Consider the following 18,581-nt stretch of genomic DNA (forward strand, 5'->3'; position numbering starts at 1 on the left):
TGTAATGCTACATGGTCACTCCCTCATATACTGAATTTATATTGCTATTTACATTTTTGAGTAGATCACTGGTATTTTACACATCTTTGTTTATCAATTTTTATTATTGATCTGTGACAATTCAGTTCTAGCATTTATTGCTTGATGTTTTATGCACTGAACATTGGCCTAAAGAAGTGTGTTCTATATTCTCACAAAATATGTTGCCAGAGTGCAAACAAAAATGTTTTTTTTTTTTTTTTTTTTTTTTATTAATTCTGTGTCATCCCTGAGGTAAGCCACCTCCTTTTTCTCCTTTAATAGGTTTTAACACAGTTTGATTAGCACCTGGATGCCTCTTTCCTGCAGTGTATATATCTACCCTCCCTTGGAGGGAGGCCTCCAGATGCGCGCACCTACACTGGTGGCCACATTTTTCACCCAAGAGAGCGGCCATAATTCAAGAGAGAGTCCATCCAACCTGAGTGGAGACAGGAGTTCTCCATGTGCCTTGGTTGGTTGCCCACCTAAGCAACGTGTGTGTGTGTGTGTGTGTGTGTGTGTGTGTGTGTGTGTGTGTGTGTGTGTGTGTGTGTGTGTGTGTGTGTGTGTGTGTGTGTGTGTGTGTGTGTGTGTGTGTGTGTGTGTGTGTGTGTGTGTGTGTGTGTGTGTGTGTGTGTGTGTGAGAGAGAGAGAGAGAGAGAGAGAGAGAGAGAGAGAGAGAGAAAATATACAATATGTACTACTTATTTTACTTTACGCAGTTCTATATATTTGCATTTTCTGTGTAGACAATCAACTGTAAACCTTTTAACTGCACAAGTATCGGTAAACCTTTTCTCTACCTTAGCTTATTAAGTATGAGAAAGGCAGATAAAGGAGTTGTTCAGCTAAACAGTGCACTATAGAATTTTGTCCTCTCTTGTCCATGTCTCAGTGGCCACTGAATATTGTGACATAGGAAGCACACTTCTGGAAGTGTGACGTTTGCAGGACATTTCTCAAAGGAGTTTCGTCACTAGAGCTGGTACTTTTTCTCCTGTCTGGAAACAGGCAGTCAGCAAAACTATGAGCACAAAGAACAGGAGGCAGAAGCTTGGAATTACTGATCCCTGTTTTGTTGCCTTAGTCACAAGCAAAACAAAAGCTTAAAGGAAACCTAAAATGAGGGAAAAATAAAGACTTTAACTTACCCGGGGCTTCTACTAGCCCCCTGCAGCCACCCTGTGCCTGTGCTGTCACTAAGTGTTCCTCCTGTCCCCTGCAGCAACCCTCTTCCGGCCGGTCGACAGCCACTGCGCATGCGTAGCTGCGCGTCCTTGATCACGCTCCCGCCGCTAGGAGCGTTCTGTGCAGTAGATTCGTTTGTACTGTGCATTCGCATAGCATCAGGAGACGCGCAGACCGGGCCGCGCATGAAAACGAAACTAGGGAGCTGCAGGAAACCGGAAGATCGTTCAGTGATGATGTGGGCACAGGGCGGCTGCAGGGGGCTGGTAGAAGCCCCAGGTAAGTTGGTGGTTTTTTTTCAGTTTAGGTTCACTTTAAGGCCTTTTTCAGATGAGAGGCTAAACTGCAAGCTTGCCAAGCAGTTCAGTCTCCCGTCTGCCAGTGCAATTCAGGTGCAATGTAAATGCAGCCAAATTACAGCTGTGTAATGATGTAAATTCTACATCAAAGCATATTTTTTTACATGATTATGTATACCATATACATCTTTCTAGGTAATATCGTATGTATAAAAAAGTTATTTTTTATGTTTGCATACTAAGAAGTGCCAATGCAGTTTATGGTTTCAGACACTTTTTACTATTTGATCTGAGGAAACGGACTGTGATCCACGAAACGAGTTATTCAAGTGTCTGGTTTCTATTAAAAATGTATCATTTTATTTGGGCTACCCACTTATTAGAGGTAAGCCATTTTTTTAGGTTTTATCCAGTCGACATTCCCACTTCCACACATCACATCTTGTTGTGCCTCCTCCCTCCCAGTGATATTCAGTAAGGAGACATTGATCAAGAATCCTTAACACTGCTACTGCCTTCTGAGCATGCTGCAGTTTTGGTGCTTTGAGTCCGCCAGGAGAAAAGCCCAACAATAATGTTCTGGGTCTTGTTAAAATGGAGGCTCTGCTTTAAATAAGTCAAGCATCACTTCACTCAAACAGACCCCCAGAGAAGTCACCAGTCAGTATCAGCATCACAAAATAGACTGGGTAATTTCATTGGTCACTGGAGGTCAAATATTATGAGTTCATCATACAGAGAATAAATTATACTTTTACCCATGCCAATATTTAAAATACAGGACCTTACTAAATGCTTAAACGGGGACTTCAATGTTTAGGTGTTCAATCAAATATACCTACCATCCAGTAAAGAAGGAAGTATTTAAAAACCGTAGAGGCAATGTACAAGCAGTACAACATGGAGTACGCCAGAAACAGCAAGAAGAACTTGTAGTTAGAAAATCCAATACAGTTGTTAACCCTGAAAAAAAAAATCCTTAATTAGTGATTTGAAGCCATCTTAAAATAATGTATAAAAATCCTGAATGTAGAAAACTGAGTATTAGACCTAACTTCGAGGTAAGCACTGCAGACAGCCAACTTCTGTTCCATGGCCTATGACAGAAGCTACACATCTTAAGCTGCCATTGCTGCTGATGTTAAGCAATGTAGCTGCTAACCATGTTTTTAAATTAATTATTTCTTTTTAAATTTCCCTGGAAACAATGCATTTAGGTGAGAGGAGGCGATGGATCACTGAAATGTTATACATGTTTACACTTCACGAAGTATGATAGGATGGAAGTCAATAGAAGTACACAGGTCCAAATATTCACATTATCCTTAAAATACGGTACTTGTATAACTTACACAGGCTGCTCCATAACATTCTCGCAAAGACAAACTTTATAGGCATGATTTTAGGTGTCCTTTTAAAATCACACAAGTATTTAGCTCTTCAAATAAAAGTCAAGGGAGAAACATTGAAGCTGTTAATGGCAAATTAGACCTATTGTTCTGTGCGATGTTTTTAAAGGCCTGTATACAATGCGGATATAGGGAACATAGCAGCATGACTATTCACCAACACTTAACACACCACTGGATACCTGCCAAATTATTTATGATCATGTAATGCCCAAGACCTGTAATTGCATCAAGCTTCAAATTCTAATTAATGTATAATGGCAACACATCCCATGATTTGTGTGCTTTGTGTCCCTGTAATACAGAGCTCCAACACTATGTGGATTTTTAAGATCACAGTTTTAAATACCACAATCTTGTTGTATAGTGGGTTAAACTGTTTTTACCATTTACAGTTCCAGTTATTATTAAACTTTATTGGTAAGGCACTAACACATTACGCAGCACTATACAATAGATAGGGGAAAGGTTACAGCATTAAAGTGAATCTGAAGCCAATTTTAAAATAGAAAACAGATACTTACCTAAGGAGAGGGAAGGCTCTGGGTCCTAATGAGCCTTACATAGTTACATAGTTATTTTGGTTGAAAAAAGACATACGTCCATCGAGTTCAACCAGTATCTCCACTTTCTCCTCCCGATGTCCACGTTCCCCCGCAGGCTTTACAGTATGAATCTCCTGCCACGGGAGACTTTGACAGTCTTCAGGAAGCGATCGGGCTTCCAAAGACCGGTGGCTCTGTACTGCGCACACGCGAGTGCGTCAGAGGGCGCTCACGTGTGCGCAGTACGGAGCAGCCCATCTTCGAAGCAGAGTGCTTCCAAAGGCTGCTGAAGTCTCCCAACCCGGAAGAGAGTAGCCACAACCAAACTGGACGTAGCCTGCCGGGGAACATGGACACCGGGAGGAGAACGGGAAGGCTCATTAGGACCCAGAGCCTTCCCTCTCCTTAGGTGAGTATCTGTTTTTTTATTTTAAAATAGGCTAACAAACAATGTTACACAGGGAATGACAGCATTAAACAATGGCAGACAAAAAAGGGATGCGACAAACTGCAATATAGGGATACATTTAGCAGACGAGTCACTGAGTCCATATGTTGGCAGAGAAGAGCACCCAGGGAGGAAGGCCCTGCAAAATAGGCTTACACTCTTATGATGGCCATACACGGTACAATTTAATTCAATAAGGGCTGGTGTAGGTTCCAATGTAAGCACAAAGAAATTCAAAGTGCAACTTCTCTTTCATTAAAAGAAAAGCTATTGATATGATGCAGCTGTGAACACATCATAAAACACTGGCCCACCAAAGTCAGGGAACATTATCAAGGATGTTCAAAAGTGTCAAGTCAATTTCAATAGCTTTTCAGTAGCCATACTACTGTGGTGCACTGCCACCTGAGAACTTGACTATTTCTGTGCCATAAATACATTCTGTAAAAATAAAACAACAAATATGGGCCCATATGCAATTACATTTTTTTTCCCCCGAGTTTTCTCCTAAGTGATATTTTCACACCTTGTCATAAAATGCCCTTTAAACCATCAGCAAGCAAGAAAATACTCCAAATAATTTTGATAACACTTTTTCACCAACCTTTAGGTAATTTTTCAATTGAAAAATAAATAAATAAATGGGTAAGAAAAACCCCCTTACAGAGTCTCAAAAAGTTATTTTAAAGAGGAAGCGGAAATGCTGCTTTGAACAATATTTCAAAGCAAATACAAAGCAAGGTGAAATAGTGTTTTGTAAGACCAGTTACAACAAGTGATATAACAAATGGAGTAGTACTCATTTAGCACATTGTGGCGTTGTCCTTTGAATAGCCTTTGTCATATTAGATCAGAACATCGTGTAAACTAACAAGTTTAACTACAAGACTGGCAGCTCATGTCAGCTGTAAATAGATGATTACGATCTCTACAAGGAAACATGACATAACCTCACTGGCACACAACTCAGTTAAGGGTCAACTGAACTTACAAGGCTAATTAACTGTATTTTGTTACCGTACACAACTAACAGATGTCCCAACTAATTGGAGAAAAGAAGTACACAGGGTGGCACTAGATGCCCTGATCGGCAGCTCCAAGGGGGTAGCAAGGCTTGAAGGCTGTGCCACCAGATCGAGTGAGTGATGATTATGATAACCAGAGAAGTACATAGAAATCCGGGCACCAGCCAGCAGGATATGCTGCAAACACCTTTTTATTCCATCCCCAAGATCCCTGACAGAATGATTGTAGAGGCCTAACAGCCGTTTCACAGACAAAACTGCTTCTTCAGAGGCAACAAAGAAGCAGTTTTGTCTGTGAAACGGCTGTTAGGCCTCTACAATCATTCTGTCAGGGATCTTGGGGATGGAATAAAAAGGTGTTTGCAGCATATCCTGCTGGCTGGTGCCCGGATTTCTATGTACTTCTCTGGTTATCAGATGTCCCAACTACTTGATGACCAGAAACAATTACTAATTACCGAGTTTTTTGTTTGTTTTTATATAGTTTAGGGTATAGAAATGACATAAATTGGCTTTGTAATCTAACAATTTACTTTCCTGCAGATACAGACTGCATAACCAAGAAATGTGTTTTATTAGAAATGTTTATTAATAAAATATCATTCTTCTTTTGCCAGGTAGAGAATATGAGCAGATATCAATATATTAGAAAATATTTTTATTAATATAGACTACCAAATTCTTTAAACGGAACCTGAGTTGTGAGACCGATGGAGACTGCTATATTTATTTCCTTTTAAAACTATACCAGTTGCCTGGTCCGGTTGATCTTTCTGGTCAGTACAGTCTAAAAAACACATCTGAAACAAACATGCAGCTAGTCTGATTTGCCAGACATCTGATACTCATGCTTGTTCAGGGTCTATGGCTTAAAGTATTAGAGACAGGAAAGCCAGGCAATGTGCATTATTTAAAAGGAAATAAATAAGTCAGCCTTCATATCCTTCTTACCTTGGGCTCCATTTAAGTAGAGGAGAAATAGGAAGTATGTACCGCCACAGACTGTTTACAAAAACTGTGTACAGGAAAGAGCATCAGTATGCACATGAACATATACTAACACTGCTGTGTGCTTAAAGAGGAGCTGTCAGTCAGACTATCTCAGAAAAAAAACAAAACATATATAAGTAGAAAAATACTTGCCCCTCTTACATAAAACATATGTATTGTACAGTCCACATTTTGATTTTAGTGATTTTTCTATAGTATAAAAAGAGAAAATCCTTTTTATGATTTTCCATTTTGACTCTCTTGAAGCCAGACCTGACATAATTTCCTCCCTTAGGGCTCGTTTCCACTATCGCGAATCTGCATGCGTCCAACGCATGCAGATTCGCACATGTAATGCAAGTGAATGGACCTGTTTCCACTGTAGCGTTTGCGTGGTGCGTTTTTATGAGCGGTGAAAAAACGCACAAAAGAGCCAACGAATTCGCCTGCTAGTGGAATGCATGCGAATCGCCGCTAATGTATTTAATAGGGAAATCGCATGCGTTTTTTACGCGTTATTTTACGCGATTATGCATGCGATTCCGCATAGGAACCAATGTAAATTAACACAGGCAGTGACATGGTTAAAAACGCACATAGCCTAACCTATGCGAAATCGCATGCGTAATCGCGTAAAATAACGCGTAAAAAAATGCACCTGCATGCGATTTCTTCTGCGGTGGAATCCAGGCGATTCCGCACCGCTACAGTGGAAACGAGCCCTTACTCTGTCTGTGTATGCTTTGCCCGCCCTCCTTCCCAGTCTTCCGACACTCCCACCCATTTCTGCAATAGAAAGTGCATTGTCTCAGCATGAGAAATATTTGCCAATCAGAGAGGAACAGAGGTGTAGGAGGGGAAACATGGGAGGGAAAGAGGATTCAGCCAATCAGGCTGTATTAGTTTTTTTCTGAGGGGAAATTAAAGAGGGGAAAAAAAAAAAAAAAGAAAACCCAGCATGCCCTGCAACTTCCTTTGTGCGGCAGATGTACCAAATAAGAGCCAGGGAAAATAAGTGATTTTTAACTGTTGGATTGTCTCTAAGGTACGGTGATTCAAGGTACCCAAACTTTCATATACCAATCAGTAAATGTGGGTTTAGTTTAAAATATTAACCACACATTGCCCTAGCCTAGACCCTAAAAGAAATTTAATCTGCTGCAGATCAGAAAGCATTCATTACAAAATAAACTAATGGAAGCTGAGCTAATCTGATCCTGAACATCCCACCTTAACGAGAACCCGAGCCAAAGCTTGAGATCAGAAACCTACTTTCCTTAGGAGAGGGAAGCCTCAAGTTCTCCTCTAGAATCACCCCCTCAAATTATTGTATACAAGATCTCACAAGCCTCACCCCTCCTCTGGAATCCTCTTCCAAAACACATCAATCACTCTCCAACCTTTAAATTACAACTGAAAGGGGAACTGAAGAGAGAGGTATATGGAGGCTGTCATGTTTATTTCCTTTTATACAATACCAGTTGCCTGGCAGCCCTGCTGATCCTCTGCCTCTAATACTATTAGCCATAGCCCCTGAACAAGCATGCAGCAGATCAGGTGTTTCAGTGGTTCAGAATTATAAGTCTGATATGACAAGACTAGCTGCATGCTTGTTTCTGGTTTTAATCAGATACTACTGCAGAGAAATAGACCAGCAGGGCTGCCAGGCAACTGGTATTGATTAAAAGGAAATAAACATGACAGCCTCCATATACCTCTCTCTTCAGTTCCCCTTGAAGTGAAAGGAATATGAAGGCTGTCATATTTATTTCCTCTTAACCCTCCTGGCGGTTTGGCAAAATCCGCCAGGGGGCAGCAAATACGTTTTTTTTTTTATCATGTAGCGAGACGAGGTCTCGCTACATGATAGCCGCTGCTCAGCGGCATCCCCCCAGCCCCTCCGATCGCCGCCGGCGATCGGAGATCAGGAGATCCCGTTCAAAGAACGGGATCTCCTGGAGGGCTTCCCCCGTCGCCATGGCGACGGGGCGGGAGGACGTCATCGACGTCGCGACGTCAAAGGGGACTCCGATCCACCCCATGGCGCTGCCTGGCACTGATTGGCCAGGCAGCGCACGGGGTCTGGGGGGGGGGGGGGCGGCTGCGGCGACGCGTACAGCGGCGGATCGGCGGCGATCGGGCACTGCACGCAGCTAGCAAAGTGCTAGCTGCGTGCAGCAAAAAAAAAAAAAAAAAAAATTATGCAAATCGGCCCAGCGGGGCCTGAGCGGTGCCTCCCGGCGGCATAGCCCTTGCTCAGCACGGGCTTACCGCCAGGGAGGTTAAACAATGCACATTGCCTGGCTGTCCTGCTGATTCTCAGCTAATACTTTTAGAGATATACCATGAACAAGCATGCAGATCAGATGTTTTTAACTGAAGTCTAACTAGATTACCTGTATGCTTGTTTCAGGTGTCTGATTCAGACTCGACTGCAGTCAAAGATCAGCAGGATTCCAGGCAAATGTTATTGTTTAAAATGAAATAAATATGGCAGCCTCCATATCCCTTCTCAGTTGAGGTGTCCTTTAAGTGCTCCCTCAAAACTCAGTTTTTCAGACAAGCACACAATCTAACTTTGGCCTTTCCAGTTAAACCTCTGGCCAAGTTGTGCTCCTAAATTCTCCATCTATGTAAACCCATTATATATTACTCCAGCTCGTTTCCTCCCGATCTCCTTCAGTGTGTAATCTCACAAGGGCAGGGTCCTCTCCCCTTTTGTGTTTTTGAGGTCTATCTACATTTGGTAATCACGTTACATTTGTCACTGTAACTACTTTGATACCTATTCTGTATTATGTACCAATGTCTATATTTTGTGTATACTATTTTCTATATTATGTACCCCATATTTGTTTCTTACTATGTACAGTGCTGCAGAAAATGTTGGCAATTTAGCAATTAGTAGACCCAGCCTGTTTAACGGGCTCTAGGTCTACGGCCACCGCCAGTGCGCATGCGCGCTGCGCACGCAACCGCGGCGCGCCCGCACCCGCCCACCTCGCTTGCCCGTCCAGCTCCCTGGTCCCAGCTGTCAGCTACTGCGCACATGCGCAGTAACAAAAATCCTGGGACACAACTGCTGGACGCAGCGACAGTTAGCTTTTATTAGGTAGGATAATAAACACATTCTTCAAGAAGGTCAAACTTTCTCCAATAAAGTTAGTGCAAGTCTCACTAGTGATACTGGTCCCACACTTTAGTGATCCCTGACCTAAGGAATGGTGGCTGGATGGTGTAATGGTTAAAGAGGACTTTAACTAAAATAAACTTCACTAAATTGAGACTCTTTATCCCTTAGTAATTAATTATTAGATAAATAACACTTGTCACATGCAATATATATATATATATATATATATATCTCTCTATCTATCTATCTATCTATCTATCTATCTATCTATCTATCTATCTATCTATCTATCTATCTATCTATCTATATAGATATATATAGTTGCACAATTCAACTTTGAGTAAAAGTTTTTTTTTTTTGAGACTGGCAGGCTCCATCTTGCAGCTCTCACTCCATGGGAGGTGCAGAGTCAGATTCCCTGGGTGGTGTTACAGTTGTCCCATTCATGCCCACTGAACGAGATCTACAGCCCTGCGTCATGATGTCATCAGCAGTTGCTCTGTCACAGGACACTGACACTAAGTCTGATGCTGCTGCACGTACTGGCACAGGAGTTCACATGTAAAGCAAACTGTTTCAGCTGATTTTCTCAAGCATCCAGCTGCCCTGGTCTACCCTAGTTAGCGCTGCAGTGGGAATCCCCTCTTATGTCAACCATCTCTTGCCCCTCCCTTCCTTATCCTCCTGTAGTTCGCATGGTAGGCAGGGGCAATCCCTTCTTATGTGATCCAGCTGCCCTAGTCTTCCCTGTAGTTTGTGCTGCAGAAGAAATCCCCTCATAGGTCAACCAGCCCCGCCCCCTTCTCCTGTAGGTAGTGTGGTAGGCAGGGGAAATCCCCTCTTATGTCATCCAGCCGCCCTGGTCTCCCCTATAGGTAGCGCTGCAGAGGGAATCCCCTAATTAAGACTCTGAAGCTCTGACCTGTGAAGCTGCAGCCCAGTGATGTATGACAGTCATACATCACTAAGCAAATAGAAAAGTTCAAAACGCTCTACCCCCTCAGTTCCAACCGGTAGGTGCAGGATCAGGAAAGCCAAGCCAGTCCACAGATATGCACAAAAGGATCCGCAGACCAGGTACTGGTAGAAAACGCTGATGTTCTTTATTCAAAAATTCCACATGACAATAGCAATAAAACCACAAGGAGTCATACATCACTGTTGTGCCCTCTGTAGCCGCTGCACTCTTTTTGCTCCAGGAAATAGAGACTTCCTGATACAGCCAAAGAAACCAATTATTACGGGATATCTAACCTAAACATATGTTATGACTCTCTGTCTCAACCTATTCACCTTATAGATTATTCCAAACAATTATAGGGAGCCTGAGATATGAAAGGTACAAATGTATTCATAAATGACCATATTCAAAAAAGACCACAGAACATATCACCTACATATAAAACCAATTAAAAAAGCACATATCTATAGCAACAGCTATATAGGACAATTGATTCGGGCTGCCTATCATATAGGTGCACCTATTCAAAAAAACATACCGGTATGATAAAAATCATGTGTACGCATGCATTTTCTTCAGGCCCCTTTATCCTTATATAATCAGCTATAGATCGACATCCATATTACAGCAGCAAATATCCTTAGTTTTTCTTCAATCCACCCTGTAATATATCCATATAAGCCTCTTATCCACATATGACTAAGGAAACACCCCCATTACGTGTAGCATTCGGCTACACAACATTGCCTGTCAGTACTGCCACCGGGCTGACTTCAATGTCACTTCCAGCAATCAAAGCATTCTCAGCAGATAGCCAGCCGGCTCGTCTCATCTGCATTAAACATATTGGTACGTGGACGACATTTTTGTTGTCTGGAAGGGTACCGAGGCACAACTACATGAATTTGTGGGCGAATTAAATAAAAACGACAGGAATATCTTCTTAACATATACCTTCAGTAAGCTCGAGATTTCCTTCCTTGATTTGAAGATTAAAAAACTAGGGAATGCGTTGGTCACGAGAACATTCCGCAAGAAGACTGCTGGGAACACCTTGCTGGCAGCAAAAAGCGTGCATTTGCCGTCGCAAAAATGGGCTGTGCCGACTGGCCAGTTCATGCGATTGCGACGCAACTGCAGTGAAATAGAAGACTTCAAAGCTGAAGCAGAGGATCTAAAAGCTAGGTTGCTAGACAGAGGTTACCCAATACATGTAATTAATAGAGCCTACTATAAGGCACTATCAAAAAAACGTTCAGACTTGCTATTACATAGGACAATAGATAGGGGTGCCAAAAAAGATAAGGACCTGGGGGTGGTCCGTGTGGTGACCACTTATGGTCCCCACTATAATGAAATTAAAAATGTATTCACTAAACATTGGCACCTTTTAGGTAGGGACCCGATTATTAAAAATTTGGTGGGATAATACCCCCACATCGCAGCAAGGCGGGTAGAAACCTTTCGGATGTTCTTGTGAGCAGCGAGTTTAAGCCCAAAAACAGGGCCGGAGTAGTAAAAAGAAACCAAAAAGGAATGTTTCGCTGTTGTAATTGCCCCATGTGTCCATATATGGAAAAAGGTGATGCTTTCCCCAACCATGATGGTTCACAAATATTTAAGATTAAAGACTACATAGATTGCAACACAGATAAGGTGGTTTATCAATTGAGATGTAGTTGCAATATGATTTACATTGAGAAAACATATAGACCCTTGCGAGACAGGATACAGGAGCATGTGAACAATGTAAAATCAATTAATGAAAAAAGTCCTGTAGCTATGCATTTCAAAATGAGCCATAATTCAGATCCCAGGTGTTTGAGTGCTAAAGGGATTTACAAATTGAATATAAGCCCTAGGCGAGGGGACTATGATCGACAGTTACTAAAAAAAAAAAAAAAGTCATTTTGGATTTATAAATTTAACTTAATGCAACCAAATGGATTGAACTGTGACATGAATTTAAAAGTGTTCCTTTAATGTTGAATTGAAAAGTGCCTCTTTTGCTATATTCTCTCAACCCGCCATTTCAGAAATAGACTGTAGATGGTGCATGCTCGTCATTGAGTTACTATAGAAGATATCTACGTAACCTATACGCTTTTTTAAAAAAAGGGGGCGGTATCCAAAAACGTGTATAAGAGGACACATTTCCCCCTATGAGTGCACGCACGTCTGAGGAAGCCTATTGGCGAAACGCGTCACGTGCCTGTGTGACGTCATCCCGCTGGCTTAGCCGGCTTACAGCTGATCCACCCTGAGCCTCCGCCCCTCCTCCTTAGCCGGCGTTACTCCCGGGGACTCCATCAGCGCGACCTTTAAATCCGGTGTGCCGCAGCGAATCGTGGCAAGCTACCTGCCAACGCGGACTCCGCCTTGGGGAAGCCCCTAGACAGGGCACGTGAGTACCAGCTAAGCTGGCAGAACTGTACGCCAATATGTTTAATGCAGATGAGATGAGCCGGCTGGCTATCTGCTGAGAATGCTTTGATTGCTGGAAGTGACATTGAAGTCAGCCCGGTGGCAGTACTGACAGGCAACGTTGTGTAGCCGAATGCTACACGTAATGGGGGTGTTTCCTTAGTCATATGTGGATAAGAGGCTTATATGGATATATTACAGGGTGGACTGAAGAAAAACTAAGGATATTTGCTGCTGTAATATGGATGTCGATCTATAGCTGATTATATAAGGATAAAGGGGCCTGAAGAAAATGCATGCGTACACATGATTTTTATCATACCGATATGTTTTTTTGAATAGGTGCACCTATATGATATGCAGCCCGAATCAATTGTCCTATATAGCTGATGCTATAGATATGTGTTTTTTTAATTGGTTTTATATGTAGGTGATATGTTCTGTGGTCTTTTTTGAATATGGTCATTTATGAATACATTTGTACCTTTCATATCTCAGGCTCCCTATAATTGTTTGGAATAATCTATATATAAGTTGAATAGGTTGAGACAGAGAGTCATAACATATGTTTAGGTTAGATATCCCGTAATAATTGGTTTCTTTGTTAGTATTTCTTCTTAGATTGCGGTTGGATATCCCTATTATTTTAATTGATTATTAAAAATGGCATATGTACCAATTTTTGAACTAGACTCTGACGAGCAGCAAGTCTATGATGAAGTACAGGTGGAGGTAGCTAATGAGGCCAAATTGAATTTAGTACGTTTATTTAGACAACATCAAAAAGTGTCAATTAAATTTGTCAAGAAAAAGTGGGAAATTCTAGGAATGGACCGCTATATTGATAAACAGAATTTTCCTCGGGGGATTCGGGAGAGGGTAGCCCCAGCCGAGCATCTACAAACTCTTCGAATGCTTCCAGAATGGGAGATTGAATGCAAATTGCATGGCATTCGAGTGATGAAGATCTTTGTTAGAGAAGAAAGGATACAATTTAAAGATGTAGAAAAGGAGCTTGGGATTAGTACCTCTAAGCTCAATGAGTTTAAAAACGACCCTAACTTTGATGATCTAAATACTAAACTTAAAAAATATTGTCGAAAAAGAAAATGAACGCATTAAAAATAATAAAGAGAAAAAATTCTTGAGAGATGTTGAAGATTATAAACGTGGAGATATTTTTAATTTAGGCGGCCAAAAATATGGCCTGAGAAAGGGGAAAGGTAGAAGGGTCGGCTGGGGCAACACCTCCGAAGAATCAGCAGGTGACTCCTCAGGTCAAGAGAGTGGGGGGTCCGGAAAATTGGGAATCTTAAAAAAGACTGGAAAAAACGGTAATAAAAATAAAAAAAAAAAAGGAGTAGAAAGAGGAACCCTAGAAATAGAAATAATAGTAACTATGATAATGAAGAGCATAGCGGGTGGATTGAAGAGAAAATAAGGATATTTGCTGCTGTTATATGGATGTCGATCTATAGCTGATTATATAAGGATAAAGGGGCCTGAAAAAAATGCATGCATACACATGATTTTTATCATACCGGTATGTTTTTTTGAATAGGTGCACCTATATGATATGCAGCCCAAATCAATTGTCCTATATAGCTGATGCTATAGATCTATGCTTTTTTAATTGGTTTTATATGTAGGTGATATGTTCTGTGGTCTTTTTTGAATATGGTCATTTATGAATACATTTGTACCTTTCATATCTCAGGCTCCCTATAATTGTTTGGAATTCCTGATACAGCCGCTGGGTCTTCAAACTGATGTCACCTCTGAAGCTGCAGCACATCACTCTGCATCTGATGAAAGAGTACACTCTGTGTACAAGTATCTACTTCACGGAGCAGAGAGCGTGCAGCAGCTACAGAGGACAACAGTGATGTATGACTGTCATACATCACTGCGCTGCAGCTTCAGAGGTCAGAGCTTCAGTTTTAATTTAGGGGATTCCCTCTGCAGCAATACCTATAGGGGAGACCAGGGTGGCTTGATGATGTCAGAGGGGATTCCTCCTGCCTGCCACAATGTACCTACGGGGGAGTGCTGAGTCTGACAGCGCATCTCTTAGCTGTGTTCGCTGATACAGGAGGCCCCTCTCCCCTTCCTTCGTCTGCTGGGCTCTGTGCTGTGCAGGGGGGGGGGGGATCCTCCTCTGTGCTCTAAGGCGTGCGCCTGCTGGGCTCTCTGTTGAGCACTGTCCCTCTACTCCGCTTCTAGCCTCTCTTTCCCCCCTCCACCATCTACTCTGCTAGGCTCTTTTGTGCCTCCTTCCCTCGGCTGTCTGCTCTCCCTCCTCCAATAGCTCTCTCTCCCTCCTCTCCACTCCTCTAATCACCTCTCACGTCCCTCCGCTGTCTGCTCCACTGAGTCCGCTCTGCCTGTCATTTCCCCTTCTTCTGCCTTCCGAGGAGGCGCCAACGGACTACGTAAATAGTAAACAAAACATGCCTGCAAGAACTCTCGCGAGCTTATTACATGGTGGGTGGCATTTAGCTGACATATAAGGTTTCCCAGCGTTCTCTTCAAGTCTGCCGCCGCGGCAGCCTACGTCACAGGTGGGAGGGGATTATTTCATTTATATTATACGTTTTATTTACATGTTTTTATCATATATTGCACACTTTTTTGACTGATTTTTAAAAAGGATTCCGATGATTTTTTTTTTTTTTTAATTTAGAGTTCAGGTCCACTTTAAGGGCTCTGCCTCTGACACAGGAGACCAGGGTTCGAATCTACGCTCTGCCTTTTCAGTAAGCCAGTACCTATTCAGTAAGAGACCTTGGGGAAGCCTCCCTAACACTGCTACTGTCTATAGAGCGTGTCCTAGTGGCTGCAGCTCTGTCGCTTTGAGTCCGCCAGGAGAAAAGTGCAATATAAATGTTGTCTTATCTTTGTCTAATTTTAGTATTAGAGCTCTGTGTAAAGGTCATGATGCAGATATGGCATGATCTCGCTAGTAACGGGAGAAATAGTTCTCTGTCACAAGGTAAACTGCTTTAATACACAAACAATATCCGTGGGTTAGAATATAATTAGAGACGGCGGTATAAATCCCTGACATAATATTCAATAAAAACATGTTTTCCTACTTTTTATATGCCATACGGTTATCATATTTGCATAGGTATTATTATTCATTTAGAAATTATACATTCCCAAAAGTACATTTTTTTGCTTTGTGAGCTGACTTTGCATTTTATTCATAACTGGTTTTATTCATTATGTATTGAAGGCAGAAATGCTTTCCGTGTCTCTCTGTGTCCAGCAGCTTCTCCACAGTCAGAGAATGTGTCACATTCCTCACTTGATACATTTAAATAAACACAAGATAACATTTTCTACACTTCAAATGCGTCCACATTTCTCTGCACTGAACTTTCCAGCCCTGTGTGTAACCCTTTGAATGCTGTTCTAGTAAAAAAAAAATGCTGGTTGTATATAATATGCTGTAAATAATTTTTTACAGCAAAGAAGAAATGCTGGGTTTCATTCCGCTTTAAGATGCTGATAATTTGGGGTGAAAATAAATGTATGGAAATTTTATGCACATTTCCACAGCTTGGAAATGTACAAGTGAAATGTAATACAGGATCATTTCGATTGGTCCCATTCCAAGCTAAAAGAATAAGCATAAACTAAAAAAGGATTAGCATCTAAATGGAGCATATCTGCTTATATTAAGCTGGTATGAAACTTATCATTTCTTCTTTGCGCCTAAAGATTATTTACAGCATAAAACCTACTACCAGAAAATAATGGTAGCAGAACAGTTCAAACGGTTACAGTAAACATAGCACTTTCTTCTTCAGTTGGAAGCTTAGAGCCTAAGAAGGAAGTGATTACATTATCTTGGTTAGGTTTCCTTATCAGCCACTATTAGTAAACATTGTTGTTCATAGGTAAAATACATACCAAGGACAGTGATGATCCATCTTCAAGACACACCTGTGACAAAAAAAGAAACAATGTAAGCCTTACAAACATTGCAGAAATGTTTTTTTTTTTCATCCAGAAAACTGTAACTTTATTCTTTTCTTACATTTTTCACATATTGGTAAATAAGTATTTTGAATACTTTTCAATGCTGGCTACTGCTTTCCTCGCTACTCTTCGTGGTGCTCAAATAAAAGCACTTTCATTACAAAGCTTGAGCAAGGAGTGGGAATCTAAGAGCTATGATTACTGCTTGGTTTTACATTATATAATGTAAACATGACCCCAAATGCTTCCCAGGGTAATCAAATAGATGTGCACAGGACATGTATAAATCAAAACGTTCTAAATGAGGTTTAAATTCAAAGGAATGAAGTCCCCATGTTGTCATTATGAAAAGATTCTGCATGAGGTCTTACCTCCAGATATTGAGACTATTTACTACTTCTTTTAATAGATTGTTTAGCAGTATGGTGCATCGTCAGTCAGCATCTGCTAACCGAGGATCAGTCAGATCCAATGAAAAATGTAGTCTGAGTGGAAAAGGATAAGTGCTGGTGTCCCGGCCAAAATCAGCCCAGTATCCAAAACGTGGAAGAGAATGTACCAAACCATGAGCAACAAAGTATATCAGATTATGATACATCTTAAAATTCCATATAAACACTAACTGATGAAAAAACATCCAAAGGCTGAATGCCCCACAGTCTTTATGTCAGTAACTGCTGAACAGGCAGGTCCTGTCATCTTTTCAGCCTGGAGTAGATCAGTAGGCAATATGCAAGCAGGCCCATAATCACTGTTTAAAATCGTCCTTCCTCCCTGGAGTTCCAGAAAGCATTAAGGTACCCATACACTTATATAGGTGGGCAGCAGATGTGGCCAAAAGATCAATCCCTGCCAGATCAAATTTTATCAGAGAGGGATTGAATCCTTCCACACACTAGGGTTATATTTCATGCTAAATCTATTACAAATGTATCAAAGCACAGCGTTGCCCCTTCCAACCGATCAATATCTTATGTCCAGTGCAATCAACTGGATTTTGGCCATAATTGATTAAATTATCAATCTGGTCAGCAAATTGGGCCATCAATTTCGATCAGTGTGATTGAATCTGCTGGGAATTGATGGGGAAAAAAGTTGATAAGTGTATGACCACCTTTCCTGCTGGGAACTGATCCTGTAACCCCTATAGCCCTTTCCTAACTCCACACATGGTGATTGGAAGCTCTTGGTGAACAGAGCAGAGAGAAGAGCAACTATTAGAATACAGCCCTGTTGGCGCTACTTTACAGACACTAAACAGGAGACAACAGAAGAAGCTATATATCATACTGTACATACATAGTTATCAACAGAAAGGCAGAGGCCAGACTGTGTCGGCTCAAGCAGAATCTTGTCATAAAGCCACAACACTGACAGGAAAGTAAAGGAACACGGGAACCCGTCTGGTTTCCTTTTTCACAAATAAGCTTTGCAGATTGGAGGTGGGTGCTTCTTGGTTACCACATGGTTGTATCCCGCTATTAGGGGAAGCCTTGGATAAAACGTTGGATCCTCCACTATAAAACTGCACACAAACAGTAGCACACAGTATCGCTTCATCCATAGATAGCACTCACCTCATTTAGTCACATAAAATCACTAAAGAGAAATAATTATCTAATGCCTGTAGGTACCTTCACAGTCTTAAAATATTACAAAAAAAAAAAAATGGTAACAAGAAAATTATGATAACAAAAAAAAAAAAAAAAAAAAAAAAAAAAAAAAAAAAAAAATCACACAAATTGTAACAGGGAAAGAAGAGCTTTGAATTCAGTCAGCTGATTTGACAGATTAAGCTCTCAAGTTATCCCGAGCTGAAAATAAAACATCTGTAAAGCGCTCCTACACACAGAACAAATGCACTGATAAATGATACCTACATCCCGCACACAGAGCAGTGATGGCAACGATCAGGCTTCACCACCTGACATCGATCACAGAAACGAATTGCTGAAATACAAAATGGAAAAGCCATTAGCAAACGGTAGTGTCTTGTCACTTACAGACAGCAAATAGTCAGTCAGGCAATGCACATTACACTGGAGGTGACGGGATCGCTCTGCCTACATCCAGGAGGCAGGAAGGGATAGCAATTCTTCTGAATATGAGCTTTAAAAGCAATATAAGCCTTGCAGAGGTTCTAACCATGTT

The 18,581-nt window shown here is 41.3% G+C and overlaps 1 protein-coding gene across 5 annotated transcripts in view; it reads right to left on the minus strand.

The window, feature by feature from the left end:
• Positions 1-18,581, minus strand: part of ZDHHC15 (zinc finger DHHC-type palmitoyltransferase 15) — a 74,717-nt gene that overhangs the window by 27,543 nt on the left and 28,593 nt on the right. For all 5 annotated transcript variants that reach the window (XR_011023140.1, XR_011023141.1, XM_068247590.1 and 2 more), the window contains exons 5-7: positions 18,311-18,380; positions 16,362-16,394; positions 2,351-2,471 (exon numbers count right to left, since the gene is read on the minus strand). Coding sequence is in view for 3 of the 5 variants with exons in the window: in XM_068247590.1 (XP_068103691.1) it covers positions 2,351-2,471; positions 16,362-16,394; positions 18,311-18,380 (224 nt within the window). In the remaining 2 variants the exon portion in view is untranslated. The remainder of the gene's footprint in view (positions 1-2,350; positions 2,472-16,361; positions 16,395-18,310; positions 18,381-18,581) is intronic.

This window comes from Hyperolius riggenbachi, chromosome 8, assembly GCF_040937935.1.
Source record: "Hyperolius riggenbachi isolate aHypRig1 chromosome 8, aHypRig1.pri, whole genome shotgun sequence".
Classification (NCBI taxonomy): Eukaryota; Metazoa; Chordata; class Amphibia; order Anura; family Hyperoliidae; genus Hyperolius; species Hyperolius riggenbachi.